The 17,903-nt window shown below is 42.5% G+C and overlaps 2 protein-coding genes across 2 annotated transcripts; one reads left to right on the plus strand and one right to left on the minus strand.

The window, feature by feature from the left end:
• Positions 1-549: 549 nt before the first annotated feature.
• LOC119733711 lies at positions 550-6,738 on the minus strand. The gene is made up of 7 exons (XM_038207095.1): positions 6,600-6,738; positions 6,371-6,424; positions 6,156-6,260; positions 5,761-5,868; positions 5,455-5,502; positions 4,612-5,164; positions 550-625 (listed from the first exon to the last, which is right to left on the minus strand). The coding sequence occupies exons 1-7, from the start codon at positions 6,658-6,660 to the stop codon at positions 550-552; spliced, it is 1,005 nt and encodes a 334-aa protein (XP_038063023.1). The 5' UTR covers positions 6,661-6,738.
• Positions 6,739-12,803: 6,065 nt separating this feature from the next.
• Positions 12,804-15,678, plus strand: LOC119734060. The gene is made up of 3 exons (XM_038207431.1): positions 12,804-13,305; positions 14,067-14,211; positions 14,652-15,678. Exons 1-3 carry the CDS (start codon positions 13,263-13,265, stop codon positions 14,788-14,790), a joined length of 327 nt encoding a protein of 108 aa, XP_038063359.1. The 5' UTR covers positions 12,804-13,262; the 3' UTR covers positions 14,791-15,678.
• Positions 15,679-17,903: the final 2,225 nt, after the last annotated feature.

The following is a 17,903-nucleotide window of genomic DNA, read 5'->3' on the forward strand; positions in this document are numbered from 1 at the left end:
TTCAAGCATAAAGCTTAATGAAAATTGATTGAAAATTGAAAGAACAACATTTTTGTCTGTACACGCTTTGGATGTCTGTGACAGAGTGGCCGTATGATACAGCCCGCCGAGCGCCCAGCATCCCGACACGCACCAACGAATCTGATTGGTTAAACGTTTTCCAGCGCAATTTTGTGCCCTTTGCATAATTATCTCTTATTAGGCGCCGACCCATCTGAGCCTGTGATAACCTAAGTGCGCCATACAAGATATTGCAAAAAGTTCGGTGACCGAGATATGCTCGTTTGTGGGTCACAGGCTGTGCGTATTAGATCAATAGACAGCATGTGCGCACGGAGGCCTAACACCGGGATAAAAGCATTCGCTGAGTATAAGAGCTTTTACCCTTGAAAGGGTAAAAGTAGTAAATTAAATGTTTTTTCAGGGGTGCAGTGGTTCCATGAGACTTTGCTTTGATTATTTTGTAGATTTGTTATGTTCTGTCACTTTTGATTGTCAGGTGTTTGTGACGTCTGCATTTGAGCTGCCGATATATTTTGAGGAGGGGTACTATACAATGCTCCTGTAGTTGGTATAGCTGAGGCACTGGACAGCCCCAGAAATAGGAGGGTGTCCGTCCAGGACACTGTGGAGAGTGTAAGTTGAAAAGAACAATTTGTGATTTAGCTGCCTTTACCACTGTGTGTTGAAATGCTTGACATTAAATAAGGGAGTAAATGTGTGCTCGAGAGGTTTTAATCACTCCGTTTAAGACTGCTTAGAGTCTGTGTGCTGATAATTACCCGAGCCGGAAGCGAGGGTAATTATCAGCACCCAGACTCTAAGCAGTCTTAAACAGAGTGATTAATACCGACCGAGCACATATTTATTCCCATTCATAAATACCTTTTCGGTAAAAAAAAAATAAAGGAATTCGTTCAAAAAATCCCGATTTTGATCAACAAGTTCACTCCAGCTTTGAGAAACATCCCTTAGCAAAATAATGGAGTGTTCAGCTGGCGAGTAAGATGTAAACAACCCTTTTATGGAGATTGACGCGCGCGTAGCACATTCTGCGCGGTGTCGCGCAGAACGCGCCTGGGGCGTTGCGTTTTGAATTTAGAACTACTAGTGCAGTGCCCGTCTAAAATGTGCATGTTCGGGAAACGCAAATTGCTTTGCCGCTGGTATAGGTTGCATCATTGCAGAGTTTTGGAGAACTGCTCGTGCAAACAACGCACGCGATTCAATGGTGTTGGTTTCACAGGTTGAACGCACACTTACGTCAACATTTTTGCCAAGTTTGAAGTTCGACCACCCACAATGGTCGCTCAGTCGACGGCAAAAATAATGTGCCCGTGTTCATACGAAAACATGGTACGCAATGCTATTCTTCCATTGATCCATTACTATTCACCCATACTGGACAATTTATCGCCCTGCAATGCGCGTGCCCGTCCTTTTTGCATTGTTTGCGTCATATTGAGCACGCGCGCTTTAGCTTAAACATGACGTAAAAACAATTGAAAAGAACGGCAGTGCGTGCGGGTGTTATGTTCTAAGCTATATACTGCCACGTTTGCCTCCGAAAATACTGCTTTTTCAGCTTTTGCGAGAACCGCTGGTCCAAACAACTTCAAACTTTAAACTGCACATTCTGTTGTCCCGAAAAATATACCCGCCGATTTTCAACTTCATACGGTGTCCGGTTCTGAAGATAATCGACGGACAGACAGACAGACAGACAGAGATTCCTTGAATTATCTCTACTTTAATTCCAGGAATCTCTGTCGGTCTGAACCGGGCACCGTATGAAGTTGAAAATCGGCGGGTGCATTGCTCGGGGCAACAGAATGTGCAGTGTCAAGTTTGAGGTGGTTTGGACGAACGGTTCTCGAAAAAGCTGAAAAAAGCAGCATTTTTGAGCCTCAACGTGGCAGATTATATACCTAGAACACGCGCAGTCCTTTTCAATTGTTTACGTCAAGTTCGAGCTAAAGCGCGCGTCTTTGTATAGAATAATGAGCCGCGTGTAGAATAATATGCCTCGTCAATCATAGTATAGTGGCTACAAGTACTATAAGGCTGCAGACAATATTTACGTGCAGGATGGTTTATTATCCACAACAAGTAACTCAATTTACGAGGCAAAGTGGAACAGCGAAAACATCGGTGTGACATGTCGTCAGTCGTACCACGAACCGTCGTAACTCAGACTTACCTTGATTTGAGAAAAAAACGGTTTAAAGTTGGGCATGTTTTCAATGACTCATATTTCAAACAAGCAGATTTACAATTTAATCCATTTTATGCAGCCTCGCAGCAGAATAATCGTGGATTAATTAAATACTTATCGTTTGTGTCAACAATCCGGTTGTTGAATGTTATTTTGTTCGGAAATCAAACGTCGTTTTTGTGAAATTATCATTTGCCTGTTTTCGAACACCGCGATTGTGACGTATAAAGTTACGACAGTTCGTGGAACGAAAATGTGGCGATTTTGTCCCAGCGCGTGTGACTTATTCCTACTGCGCATGCGTGGTTTGATGTTATACGTGTACATGTATTGAATTCATGTACTGCGTTTACAAGGGGTGCCAGAATGGCTCAATTTCAATCTTCCCTGGTTGTTTAAGAGCATTATTTCCCCAATATGCACTATTTTGGAGTTGAAAGTCAAGTTATGTTCAAAGCAAGACCAATGATAACATAAAAATAACAGCTTGCCAGTTCCAATGTTACAGGTTCTCATCAATTGTGTATTTTTATTCAAGCACAAAATTGTCTTTACACACTGAAACTCTGTAGCTCAAATTCATTCATAAATTCATTCAAACATTTTTGCTACAATAATTATTAATGAATTACCAATGGCACATGTTACACTGATGCAAATTCCGATTCTTGATGAAGTGACAAACTGAAGTTAACACAATGATTTCAACCAAAGCTTGCAGATTCTGACACTGATATGGAGTGTGTGGTCTTATTGGTGCGGCAAGTGTTTGTAAAATGAAACATGATCTGCATGATAAATCAATGGCGTAGTGCCAGTGCACATCTTCATCAGATCAGCATACTTGTCTTGGGACAGCTTGGGCGGTCCCTTTGGGTATGCCTTTTTAGGACTGATGACCAACTTTTCTTTGCCCTTCACCGATAGCAATGGTAGAAAAGTTCACGTCAGTGTGAGAAAATTTCACCTGGATCTTACTTGGGGAGTTCTTTTCTACCTTCACAGCCATAACTTTAGTCCAATCAACTGGCTCTCCTTCCACAGTTTTGCGAACTTTCAGAATATGCATGTCTCTTAAGAGTTGTTTCCAGTCATGGATGTCTGTTGTTTGAATTTCATTAACTATGTATTGAGAAGGATTTCGGCGAGCCAGTTTGATCAGGGCAGCGAGTTGTGCAGGCAGAAAGATGTCACCAAAGTTTTTCATAGCTCTCTCTACCGTACTATGCATGGCATCGCCCTCACTTTGACCGTGATTTGTTTCAAAGTATGATATTGTCACACTTTTCATCGATTTTGAGTATTTGACAAAGTGCATGAGCATAGCTGGCAAGACTGAGTTTTTGTTTTGGCCACGACACCCATCACAGAAAAAGGCTGCTTCATTTTTCTTTTCCCTGTCTACAACTGTTAAGTAAGAGTACAAGTTTGAAGCAATTTCATTCGATCCACGCTTCGCTAAGCCCTCGTGATGCAAATAGCAGTATCCAGTTTTGCTCGCAAGCTCATACACAGTGAAATTATAGCAGGACAACCTTCGTTGGTAGAAAAGTTCACCTCTGTTAGACCTGGGCAGGTACAAGACTTGCTCCAAGTCAAATACTGATGCCACAAAAGTCTCAGGATTCAAGTGCGCCTTTTCCTTCATCTCTTCTTTAAGTTCTCGAACTTTGCATTTTTCTTGAATATGCTTTTCGTAATCGATACACATCCGCATTTTTTCTTCTTCATTTCCTTTTCTGTAGGCATCACACAACCCACACAAGTCCTTCTTGGGAGAATGGAACTTGAGTTTCATGCTTTTGAAAATCTTCGAGTAAAAACTCAAAGAAGCTTTTCTGCCATTCTTTTTGTGCTCTTCGAGGTACAATCTGTGCATCCTGTTTATGTTTAAGTCTGGTGACAAATACTGATAGCCAGTGTTCGCTCTGCAAAAGTGTGATTCCATTTTAGGAAATCTGTTGATGTGTTTGTGCACTTCATCCGCTAATTGTTGGTCTAGATCTTTTTTCACCCTACCACCTCGCTTCTCTGGTTCTATCACACCCAAAGGCCTTGTTTTTTTAACCACGGTACTGACCTGTCTTTCTGACAACCCAAGCGTGTTCAGGAACATAACCTTACACACTTGTACCTTGGAGCATATTTGAAGTTCTTCATTGAGTGGAAGAAAATATTTCAATTTAATTTTCTTTCTGGGGTTTTTGCTCTGATTCTGTATTTCAAGATGGCGAGAAATCCACTGGCGTTGTAAGCTTAAGTTGCCTAAATCATAAAATGCATGCTGTATTGACTTGCGGTCTGACTCCGTTAATGTCTTGCATGACAACTTTCTTACATCACAGAATGCAGATGAAAACCTTTGCTTGTTTTGTTCTTTTCTTGGCAGGACATACCAATTGGTTTTCTCAGTATAATATGACTCTCCCTGGTTTCGCTTAAATGTGAAATTTTTGTTCCTTGCTTTAGTGCCAGATGGCTGAACATTAGCAGAGAACCCTGTTTCAACTCTCTCTTCCCCATCTACCACATAATCTTCGGGTTGTTTTTGAGATGGATCACTTACACAGTCAATGTTCATTCCCACATCAACTGTGGTCAGCACTTCATCCTGAATCAGTGTGTTATCAGTAGCGCCAACCTCAACAAAACAGGGAGAGTTGTCAATTACAGAGGATGACATGTTATCTACGTATACAGAGAAATACTTATTGTGATTTGAACATGCATCACTTCTAATAAAATGTTCAAAGCACAATAAGCACTGACATTGAGCACATGCGGCAAAAATGTCCTGAAGGCAATGAAACTCTGAACACTGTTCAGATATGTTCATCATCTGGCTTTCCTGGTGTTCACCAGCCTCCTTTGTAGGTGTTGTTGCATTTGGGATGGCAGTGGCAGCCAGTTCAGTGGGTGTTGTTGTCTTGTTCGCGTTGAGGTCTTGGGCTGCATAGAAATTAAAATCACATCAAGGAATTCATTCACATTTGAATGAGATAGATGTAAAGGAAATTTGTAGTGTGTGTGGCAAAAAAGAGGAAGCCAAGAATTAGTGAAAGCTGAGTTAAATGACTAGGTGATTTTGTTTTTACTATCTTCCTACAAAAACTCAAAGCTAAAATTTTGAAATCATTTATCTTTTATAAGATTGTAAACCACTGTGAAACAACTTTTAAGATATTTTACTTGAACTATTCAAATATAAAAAGTGAGTGAATACTCCATTTGGTACCTACCAGTCTGAGACGGTGGACAGACTGCAGCTTCCGATGATGTCATGCTTTCTGCAAGGCACAGAAACAAGCACCACCAAAAATGCTGTGTTATTAGTACTTTGTTTTACTACAGTTTTTATAAGATAGTGCCACAAGCTGCTTTTTTTTCAATGGTGTACTTTCATGCATGTCTATCTCAGGACTGTTAAAATTTCTAGAAGGATAAAAAAACAATGTTGGATGTCAACTAGCCACGATGTGAAGATAAACCGATGCGAAACAAATGAATCACTCATTCAAATATTAACATATTCAGGTGAAACTTACTATTGGTACGTGCCAAGTGTGTCTGCAACTGCATCAATGACATGTCATCCATCTCCTCTGAGTCAGTAACATTTACTTTCCCATTGCCATCAGTTTCATGGAGTGGCTCTGCAGGAAAGAAACAGAACAGGAAATCAACATAAACATAACAAATAATAGCATTTGTCCCTACTTATGAATCATTAAGAAAAGCAACTTCAGGTGTCATTTGGTATCAAGAAGGAGAAACTACATATAGATTGTCAGGCTTGACATCTGCACTCGCCAGAGGACTACTCAAAGATACGCTTAGAATCCTAATTCAGCTCAAGTTCCTTTGATGGATATTTTGGGTAAAAGAAAGATGTGCTATAATGTTGAAGATGTAAAAGATGCTATCTCCATGTGATACTCACTTTGAGTTGATGCCAGGTGTGTCTGCAGCTGTGTAAGTGGAATGTCATCCATCTCGTCCAAGTCACTGTCACTAAGCTCTCCGATAACCTGACTGTCAGAGGAATCTGCAAAACAGTAAATCATCCTATTATAACAATGTTTAATACACATCGAGTTGTCATACTTCTTTGCCATCCTTATCACTTACACACATGGAGTATAAAGATGTACGTACCTTGCTCAGATGTAACATCCACATCACGGAAGGTCTCAGACTCATCAGATGCCTCTACAATTCAAGAACAAAATGAAAACAGAAATTCACTGGGGATGTGTGTGATTATACCAACTGAGAAGAACTTCATTTGATTAATAATGGGGTACGAACATGAGCATTTTAAAGAAAACTTTATTTTGCCATGTTCGATTCCAATTTTAGCTGTACGAGTGCTTCTTTCAAATACCTTGACTTGCTGATTCATAGGCAAGCACCTTGCCCCTCCACCAAGTTCTTCCCCACCTCATCTTCACCCGCTGATGTTGATGTAATAGTCCACGAAAATGTAACTCGCTGGATTTAACTACATTCTTTGTGTGGTCACTCCACTGGACCGAGACATCTTTTGGAGAGGTGCCTGTGACTAAATGGAAAACATTGAGAAACAAAGTTATCTTTAAATTGAAGTACAAACTGCTTTATACATCTATACCGTAAACTGGCAATGTGGTCTTACTTTGAAGAAAGGTCGTTGTTAAACAGGATGTCAATATCTGGAATTTGAAGTTGAAAATTATATTCAAAGAATGCTATTTTGAATCCATTTTTAATGATGACTCTCAGGTAATGTAACTTTTGATAGTACATGTAGCGAGGTAATGCTTTGTTTATATTACATATTTGCCAGAGGATGTAAAATGTGGGAATAGGGTAATCATTTGGAATGTCTATTTTACCAATTTGCATGGGCTATCCCACCCTACTGGCCCACCGATAGGCCCTACTTCAACTCACTGACCAAAGCCAGGCATTGGTCTAGCCAGAGAATATTGTTGTGTTGTTTATTATTATTAAGGCAGGACTATACTCCCAGGTGAGGTTTAGGACAGGGAACAAGAAAAACACCCCAATTATAGACAAGTAAGGGGGCATGGATGCACGTATAAACTTGAAATGTTCCTTATTAAACTGAAACAGTGACAGTGTGCCTGTTTGGGGAGGCCTACATCATGCATGCAAGACTAAAAACATGTATTGTTGTAAGCCAAGACTAAGTAGTACTCAAGTAGGCTACTAAAGCGATCGAGCTTGAGGGCATTATATTTTATTATTTAAAGGGAGGCCGAGTCCAAGAGTTCTAAAAGGATTGAGCGAAACTGCACTATTATATAGGCCTTTACACAAAGTCAAGTAGGCCTACATATGAAACGTCGAATCAATGACTTGCCTAAAGCTAAACCATTCCAATCTTTAGCTAGGGCCTAGGCCCTAACGTTGGCTAGCTCAAGCTTACATCATGTTTTTGGGAGTGTTTTACATTTATTTGCTACATAGAGATCTATAAAAGAAATATACTCACTTCCTTTATTTGTCATGGTATCCGTGGAGGGCAAGGTGTCATTTTCAGCCATTTTAATGGCCTGAAGTTGCCTACTGAGTCAGCCCCAGCAAACTGCAAGCTGCACAGCCGTACGTACGTACGTATGCTATGTACGTACGTACAACGTGTACGTGTGCGAAGCAATGCTTTTCCTCGTTCCCAGCAGAGTCTGCCTTTGTTTAAAAAACAAGCACGCAAGTTCAAGAGTCCTGGGTACAAAAAAGCTAATTGACGTAACCAACAGAGGGCGCATAATAAAAATGACACACTACGTTTCCACATAGTGTCGTAAAAAGATACGACAGTTCGTGGAACGGTTTTTCGTAATTTCTGTGGACTGACAAAGCGGCGTAAATGTATAAGTCGGTTCGTGAAAACAGTTACATTTATATTTGCAGATTTATATTTTTTTCTGATTACCTATATTTCAAAATTACAGCTCAATTTGGTCTAAAATCACCGTAAAATAATTCAGTTTAACATTATTAATGATAAAAATCAAAAATGTCACTTTGCCCAAAATACCAGGATACGACGGTTCGTGACGATGTGATTAAAACGATGAGAAATCTACAGTGCGCGAACTTTGACCTTAGTGTTCACACGCTGTCCACAGAGGGCGCACTAACAATAACACAACAATTTGGCTACTACAGGAGCCCCCTACCAGTGAATGTTAAAGGGAATGTACATCATTGGCTTTTGCTGTAATTTTCAGAAATGAACTATTTGAGAGGTTAGTATAATAGATCAAATATTGTTACACTGACATTTTTTAAGTTTGGTGTTCGAAAAGGTTGGAAAAACCAAGAAAAACAAAAATGTTCAAGTAGTCTGGTTCCCTGACTCCACAAAAGATAACATGGATAAATTTATAGATGATGGAAAATTGTAAGGCAAGGGAACCAGTCTAGCTGGCCTGCACCCGTTCATGAACATGTAACCAATAGCAAACAAAATTTGGACTGAAAAAATTGTATATTTGGAGCAGTAGTTGAAAATAGTTAGGTTTTTCCAACGCTGGTCGGCCGACCACAAAAATACCATTTTCTTGAAAATGACTTCACACCAGGTGCCTTAATTTTACAAGATGCTTGAGACTGTCATTTACCAACATCTTAGTAAGGTATTTCGTAAAAACTTGGTAGTTTTATTTTTCGATGTTTGCAAATGTTGTATATTCCCTTTAATGAACGAAATCTGTTAGTGTCTTAGGCCAATGCACAAGGCGATCTGATCGCGTTCTGGTCACCACAGATGGAGCAATCACTGGTTCAGGTGAGTGAGACAGAGTTGGAGTGTCAGAATTATGCTCATCAAAATAAGCAGGCTTAATCCGATCAATACATACAGTGTCTGTGCGACCAGCAATGTCAATGACAAAGTGTTTGTCTGCGCGGCTGATAACCCTGTATGGTCCGTTATAGAGTTGCTGGAGGGGCTTCGGTACACCATCATAACGCACGAAAACATGGGTACATGTATTCAGGTCCTTCGGCATATGAACAGTTCGCTGTTGCTGTCGACGGGGCGGTGTTGGGTGGAGCGGAAGCCTTGAGCCGGTCAACATAATCTGCTGGGTCCAACAGTGGGGCAGCGCTGTCAGGCTCGAAAAACTGGCCTGGCAGTCTTAGGGTGGTGCCGAAAACGAGCTCAGCTGGACAATGGCCCAAGTCTGGTTTGACAGCAGAACGAATTCCCAGCAGAGTAAGTGGGAGTGTTTCTGTCCATTTCGTGGGATCATCTTGCGCTTTAAGTGAAGCCTTGAGCTGGCGATGTAGTCGTTCGACCATGCCGTTTGCTGCTGGATGATAGGCTGTAGTGTGTATGTGTTTGCAGCCAAGGAGCTTGGTGAGGGCGCGAAACAGGGCCGATTCAAATTGACGGCCTCGGTCAGTTGTCACCGTTGATGGGGTACCGAAGTGGGAAACCCATCTATCAACGAAAGTTCTGGCGACAGTCTCGGCCGTTATGTCGATGATTGGTATGGCCTCTGGCCATCGGGTGAAGCGATCCACAAAGGTGAGTAAGTAGCGGTACCCATTGGATAGCGGTAGGGGTCCCACTATGTCCAAGTGCACGTGGCTGAATCGAGCATCAGGAGTGGCGAATGTACCGAGTGGAGTATGGGTGTGTCGGTGCACTTTCGCGCGTTGACACGCTATGCACTCGCGTGTCCACTGGCGAATGTCGCGATTGATACCTGGCCAGACGAATCGTTCGGTGATGAGTCGTTGCGTTGCTCTGATACCAGGATGTGCGAGGGAATGAAGCGAGTCAAAGACAGTTCTGCGGAGACTACTAGGCACAAATGGACGTGGTGTGCCCGTAGAAGTGTCACAAACGATCTGCGATGTCCCAGTAGTCAGTGGAATGTCTGTGAGATGGAGTGATGTCGAAGCTGTACGAAGTTTCTGCAGTTCATCATCACGTTGTTGCATGTCGGCCATGACATCAATATCGATGGCAGGTGGGAGGGTGGCTGCATTCAGCTGGATCCGAGACAGTGCGTCAGCTGGGGCATTGTCAACACCCTTCACTGCTCGAATGTCCGTGGTGAATTGCGAAATGAAGTCCAGTTGGCGGATTTCGCGTGGAGGGTGTCGGTCTGGTGATGCCTCGAATGCATACGTGAGTGGCTTGTGATCTGTGAGGACATAAAAGTGACGTCCTTCCAACATGGCACGAAAGTGGCGTATGGTCAGGTAAATGGCTAACAGTTCCCGGCCAAAGGCGCTATATCGAGTCTCCGCTGGTTTGAGTTTGCGTGAGAAGAAGGCGATCGGCTGCCAAGCGTTGTCAACTCTTTGTTGGAGGACATCACCAACAGCGACGTCTGAGGCGTCAGTCATGACACATAAGTCTGCATTGGGCTGAGGATGTGCGAGGGTGGCAACATTAGCGAGAGCTGACTTGATGTTGTCAAAAGCCGCTTCAGCTGCGTCAGTCCACTGCAGGCTTTTCGACTGTCCGCGGGATGTCGTGAGATCAGTGAGCGGTTGGAGGATGGCAGCTGCGTGTGGTATGAACCTCCGGTAGAAGTTCACTAACCCAAGGAACTCCTTGAGTTTGCGCTGTGTCGTGGGTCGTGGGAACTCGCGGATGGCTTGTGTTTTCTCCCCAAGTGGGCGGACTCCTTGGGAATCCACGCAGTGACCGAGGAATTCCAAGGACTCCACACCAAACTGGCTTTTCGCTGGGTTGATGATGAGTCCGTGGTCAGACAAGCGATTGAAGAGCTGGAGAAGATGTCGTTCGTGTTCTTCCGCATCAGCACTAGCAACGAGGAGATCATCGATATATGCATATCAGAAGTCGAGTCCGCGGATGACACTGTCAATGAATCTCTGAAAAGTTTGCGCGGCGTTGCGGAGACCGAAGGGCATTCGCACAAACTCATAGAGTCCGAAGGGCGTGGTGACTGCAGTTTTGGGGATGTCGGTAGGCTCCACCGGAATTTGGTGGTAGGCTCGCACCAGATCGATTTTGGAGAAAACCTTGGCACCATGCAGCGATGACGAAAAGTCGTGGATGTGCGGTATTGGGTAGCGGTCTGGAACTGTGCGATCGTTGAGTGCTCGGTAGTCCCCACAAGGTCTCCAGTCCCCTGGGGTCTTCTTTGGGACCATGTGGAGGGGTGAAGCCCAATTGCTGCTTGATGGCCTGATGATACCAAGTTGCAGCATGTGGTCAAACTCCTGTCGAGCAATGTTCAGTCTATCTGGGCGAAGGCGACGAGGACGAGCCGAAACCGGTGGACCGGTCGTGGTGATGTGGTGCGTGACGCTGTGCTTGACTGACTTGTCATCATAGCAGGGTCTCGTGATGTCCGGAAACTGGGCTAGTAGTGCACGGTATGGCGATTGGGAGTCGACTGTTGTAAACATTGGATGAGGTGAGGGTTGACTGCACATGACACCATTGACACTGATATTGGTCGTGGCATCTAACAATCGACAATGGCGCATGTCCACCAACAGGTTGAAATGGCGTAGAAAATCCACATCTACATGTTAGTCGGTGCCCTAAATCCAACGTGAGTGACCGTTCTCCATAAGTTGAAATGGGAGAGCGATTTGCAGCTTGCAAGTGACAATCTTGTCGGGGTCGCTGGCGTTCAATTCGCGATGGGGGGACAACACTCACTTCTGCCCCAGTGTCAATGAGGAAGCGTTGTCTTGTCGAGCGATCCATAATGTGGAAGAGGCGACCATGCTTTTCGCCAGCAGTGCCTGTCGCCGTTAGTTGCTGGCGGTTCCGTTTCCCAGATACTGACATGGCTGGCGGCATTTGCGAGCTTGGTCACCGAAAGACGCATGGTACCAACACCAGGAAGAGAGATCAGCGGCTGCCGAATCTCCGGTGGATGGAGTAGGTGTCTGTGATCGCGAGAGATTACGGGGTCGACTGCGAGAACGTGGGCGGCGTGACAAGGCTTGTACTTGAAGCGAGAGTTGACCGATTTCCTTTCGCAGGAGTTCCAGTTCTGTCAGCGGTGCAGGCATGGCGGGGGTACATGCAGATGTTACTGGTGTAACCGAGTTGACTTTCCCGGGCTGCTGCTGAAAGGCAACATCCATGATTTTGTCGGCAAGTTCAGCTAACGGCTCCAACTTGACGCTTGATGCCAACACCATTTGCACATTGGGTGGTAGTCGCTGCAAAAATAGCTGGCGGAGGATTGATTCCTCAAGCACGCGTTCCCCAAGTAATTGTCTTATATGGCAAAGCAATTGGGTGGGTTTACGGTCGCCCAGCACCTCCTCATTGAGGAGTTGCTGAAGGCGTTTCTGTTCAGTTGCAGATGTGCGTTTGATTAGTTCTTCTCTCAAAGTTTTGTAAGGGTTCTCTGCAGGAGGGGCGAGTAGCAAATCGCGCACTTCCTGAGCAATTTCGGGGGTGAGGGCAGACACAATATACGCGTATTTCGTGGCCTCTGATGTGATATGTCTGGTACACGGCAGTTTCACGCATAAAAAAGTACGCCCTCTGTTGGCGAGATGTAGTTAGTGGTAATAACACGTGACAACCTAGCGCGATGTAAATAAACATTACGGGCAGCGGTCCCTTTGTTTCGTTGGTGGATTTAAATACCCCGCGAAAGATATAAAGATTGATTGGTTAATTAAAATGAATATGCAACAGATTACCAAATAAGGCTCTACAAACATCAATGAAGCTATGTACGGTCGACAGTTGCCATCTAGCGTGCACAAATTCTGATAATGTGTGTTTTTTATGCAGCGTGTGACTTGTGACCTGGTACGATTTAGCGTTTTTGTGCCGTCATTTCCACTTCGAGAAAACATCATTTTTAAACTAAAATGCAGTTTTGTGACGCATACTTGGTCAATCTATCAATAAATGGGTTATCTAGGTTCACGTTGATATAGACGAAAGGTTCGGGTCGACATGCTTTCGTAAGATTTTAGCCAATATTGAGGGTGAATAAAACAGGAATTCGTCAAGTCGCGACGTACGAAGTGTACATGCAGTGTCATGGCGTGACGAGTGGGGACCTTCGTGGCCATGTTTTGGCATGATTTCGGACATTCAGACGGAAATCTCAAAGGTAAACCTACAGATTATGTATTTACTCTGCTCAGAAGATGTAGTTTTTGTAGTTTCTCCTTGTTTTTAGCCTGCGACACAAGGATTTTGTGTACGTACGCCGCGCCATGACAGGAAGTCATTACAGTAATGTCGTACATGAAACAGTCGTAGCGTAGGCGCCTTGAGCTATCCCACAGCACGCACTTTTGGACGACGCAACGACTCGTGTATGTAGAAGACTTTCATCTAAGAAATATTTCTGCCCAGTGTGCCTTGCTAAATGCAATTACCCAGAAATCGTATTCGTAATAAATAATCACAATGCATTCTATAATCCTAACAAGGAAATCTTCCAATTTCAATATGATTTTTACATTTTACTAAATTATAGCATAGCCCTATAAAAATGTACATTGCCAGGGCCATCATTTCCTTTTCGCCCTCACTGTTTATAATTGTACTTTCATGACTTTGTAGAGTATTTTTTTCATTAATTTCAAATTTGACCTGTGAAAATGACTTGAGACTTAGTTTAAATTGGACCGACTTAACATTTGTACCTGGGACCAAGTTGACCTGGAAGTGGAACTGAGTTGGCCATGCTGTCTCAGACGGTCAGACCCCGTCAGTTAGGGACCAAGTCGTTAACAGTCTTGTGGTTGTTGGGTACGGAGTTTAGTCGAAACCCATGTAATGCATGCTCTTGTTCTTGTTGTGTACAAACACAAAAGTCACGTAACTGTACATGAACTTGAATGTGTACTTTAATTTGCCATCTAGACCTATTGGTTGTCTCTCGGACGCTGTGGAGGAGGTTGGCCTACATTTCTTCTTATGCGGAGTGTACGGCATTCCACCATGACACGCAGATGACGTACCCTGCCCTGACGAAGGATACCTTCAGAAAATTTGACAACTTTCATCGGTGAGCATCTTGATATTATTTTACTTAAAAATTGATCATGGCATGTATGTACATGTACATGCATGTACATACATCATGTACATGAATGTACATGTTTACATGTATGTCTGTGCCTATATAAAAATATAAAATATGAAACTTTCTTATCTTCTATAGTTTTTAACACTCATATTCAATGCAAGAAAAATCCCAGCAAAGTTGTTTAAGATAAGACACAGACAACAATCTTGAAAATAACCTGGCAATAATTTTCAACAAAGACTTTTGAGACGTTTCCTTTTACCTGTCCTTTTCATTTTTTTTACGTCACATTTAACCTAATGTGCACATGTTCAAATTGACGTCAACACCAGAAAAGGACTGGTGTATTTGCTGCCACCATGCATCTCAAAGTATCCCATTAACTTTGTTCCATTTGTTATATTCTTGTTGGCTTTCAGGTTTGAAGAGTTTCTTCCTATTTCTGGATTGAAGATGGCAAAGACATGCATAGCCTCGTATAATGGACGAGCTTTGGATTCCTCCGCATCTGATCTGTACTACCCACCCATTGCGATTGAACTCCTTATCAGTTCCTGACCATGCCATGCCATGGCCATGTTCATTCAAACAGCCCAACCCCCACTCTGAACCTTTCTAAATAGTCCATGGTGAGGAGTACATGTACATGTATTTTCAGTGTGATCTGAATTGGGAGTGGTAGGTGTAGTCTGTTCGCTGCCTCCCTGTCCCAGATGCTTGAATAACATAGTTGACGTAAACATTTCATAATGAATAACTTACTGCCGGGGGAATTGAGAAAGTTTGGGAATTTAGGAGATAACTGGAGGTAATCATTGATCAGGACAGTTTCTGTTTTGTCGTTAATGCCATTTCAGATGGTATATATCTTGTCAATGTCACCACAAACTGACACTTGCGCACACATGAGTGCGCTGCACGCGTGCGTATTTACAGATTCGGGATATTTTGGGTTTCACAAACTGACATCCTCCACAGTGCGACACTTTTAGAATGCACCCATGCATTTTGGGTTTCACGAACTGACACCGATCTTAATTTTAACCAATTAAATCCCTTTTTAATGAAAAATTTGTACATGTATAATCACACAAGTACACGGATAGATGTATTGCCGCATCATGCTTGGGTGTCAGTTCGTGAAAACAAAAATTGTACAAATATGCCTTGTTGCCTCTAAAAGTGCCGCTCTGTGGCGGACGTCAGTTCGTAAAACCCAAAATATCCCGGTTCTGTAAACACGCGCGCTTACAGCGCACACACGGGTGCGAGAGTGTCGTTCGTAGTAACGATGACAATCTGTACCTGATTTCACGACACTTATTGTAACCTACGATGCATCGTTGTATCCCTAGGATGACGCATCCTGTGATTCATTTCACAAAATATGCTGTAAGTGCGACACGTCGTAGTGTATTCAAAGGACAAACGGTGACTGCATGTACATGTACATGTATTTTCATGTTATGTATTTATTCAAAGAACAGTAAATAGTCGTCGAAAAGTCAACAAAGAGTCGTCAATTGTACTTGTTAAAACTTTTCAAAAATATTTAACAAAATTGACGATGTATGATGCATTCACACTGGAAAAAAACTTCACAGTGGACTGTGTTTGCATCAAATTGCGAAGTGATGTAGTGCTTTGTAAATCTGGTGCAGATCATCCAGGTACGTGTTCACGTACATTTGTGAAAATTTAATAAAGCGAAAATTGAAACCTGAAATTTCCATCACCACCACTCATGAAATAGTGCAGTTGAACTGCAAGCTCCTTTCTCCAACAAAATATTAATAATAAATAAATATAAAAAAACCTTTACTGTCTTCAGGTGTGAGGGTATGCTTAAATCCATTTGCCCTTTCATAAAGTTGAATTTTTGAATCACTTTCTTGAATCTACTGCAACTACCCTATTTAATTTTTCAGACTTTTCATAGTTTTATCACTTGCCAAACCTGATTTCACAAGTTGAGTTCATGTATGCATTACATGTGCACTTTATTTACTTGTAAAATATGGCTGTTGTGAAGTTTCCTTTCTGTAAATGAAACTTTTTTTTAAAAATGATATGGATTGGTTGTGAAATAAAGAATGCGTTTATTGCCAAACAAAAACCTGTTTGTTATTGTTTTGTTTAAGCTATAGATCCAATTAATTGTCAGCAACTTCCCCCAGAATATTAAGAGGATAGAGTGTCTCATACTGATGTCAAATTCATGCTTGGTTTTGGATTGTGCTGCTTTAATATGCTGTACAAGTTACAACACTCACTCACTCACTCACTGTACATGTACAACACTAAACATTTGTGAATTTCGGATTGTGAGTTTATTTTGTCCACAGTGAGTGTTTTCATCTAAAGAAAGATGGTTCTTTATTTCTATGTAATCTGTTTTGCATTTTATGTATTTTTAAATTGTATTCAATGTCTTGCGATTGTCCGTAAAATCTAATTCTACCTCCATGGTTTTACGTACACATGTACATGTACATGTGTACACGTTGTACGGCGCTTTTGTGTACACAACACACGCGGCGCTAGACCAGTTGGTACCCGCGCGCCAGTTTGCATGTATTAGTGGGATACTAGATCGTGAACCAGCGATGCAGCAGCCCAAATTCTCTGCGAAGCTTTGGAATTGTAGTCTGACTTTCAACGTCTATATTTTATTTTAAAATGTCGACCCGACCAAGAAAAAGTATGATTTGGCTATTTTCATAACTGAATAATCGTACCAACATAAAGATTTCTTCTGAAAAACTGCGTTTCGCTTTCTTGAAGGGCTTTTAAAAGTCTTCGATACGCGAATAAATTCATCCCGCATTGCAAAAATGTTGGCGAAAATTTCCCTAAAACACATCTTGGCATATAAATTACACCCTTTTCTCATTTATTTCCTAAAGAAAACATCATATCCCGTCATTGCCTGTCATTTATGATAGTAAAACGCATTTCTAAAGTGTCTAATTTTGTCATTATTTGGGACGAAACATCGATGTTTTTTTCTGTACGTGGACGGCGCCATGTTGTGTGACGTCACCGGCATCATTGGAGTTCACAAATACAGAACTAACGCATTACAGACACTTTGTGTGTGTGCGCGCTATGCATGTGGAACTGCCGTGGGTAGTGAACTGGGCCTCAACCTGGGCGAACCATACGTACGGATCGGCAGGCCAATACGGCGGTAGTTTTATGCTTACCGCAGTCATTTGTCCGCTGTGCCCGCTCGAAGTTGCAACAGTTTCTGCTCCGTCCTTTGACTCCATTTCGCGTATTTCCACCGTCAGGGTCACCAATTATAGTGGCTACAAGTACTATAAGGCTGCAGACAATATTTACGTTCAGGATGGTTTATTATCCACAACAAGTAACTCAATTTACGAGGCAAAGTGGAACAGCGAAAACATCGGTGTGACATGTGATTAAAACGATGAGAAATCTACAGTGCGCGAACTTTGACCTTAGTGTTCACACGCTGTCCACAGAGGGCGCACTAACAATAACACAACAATTTGGCTACTACAATAGATATAGTTCTATATCTATGGCGTCAATATGCCTCGTCCGCGCATAGAATAGAGGGTAAATAAACAATGGTACACTTTTCTTCCCCATAATCGTGTGCGTTGTTTGCACGAAAAAACGTAGCGGTCAAGCAATTTGCC

Source organism: Patiria miniata, unplaced genomic scaffold (assembly GCF_015706575.1).
Source record: "Patiria miniata isolate m_02_andy unplaced genomic scaffold, ASM1570657v1 HiC_scaffold_26, whole genome shotgun sequence".
Lineage (NCBI taxonomy): Eukaryota > Metazoa > Echinodermata > Asteroidea > Valvatida > Asterinidae > Patiria > Patiria miniata.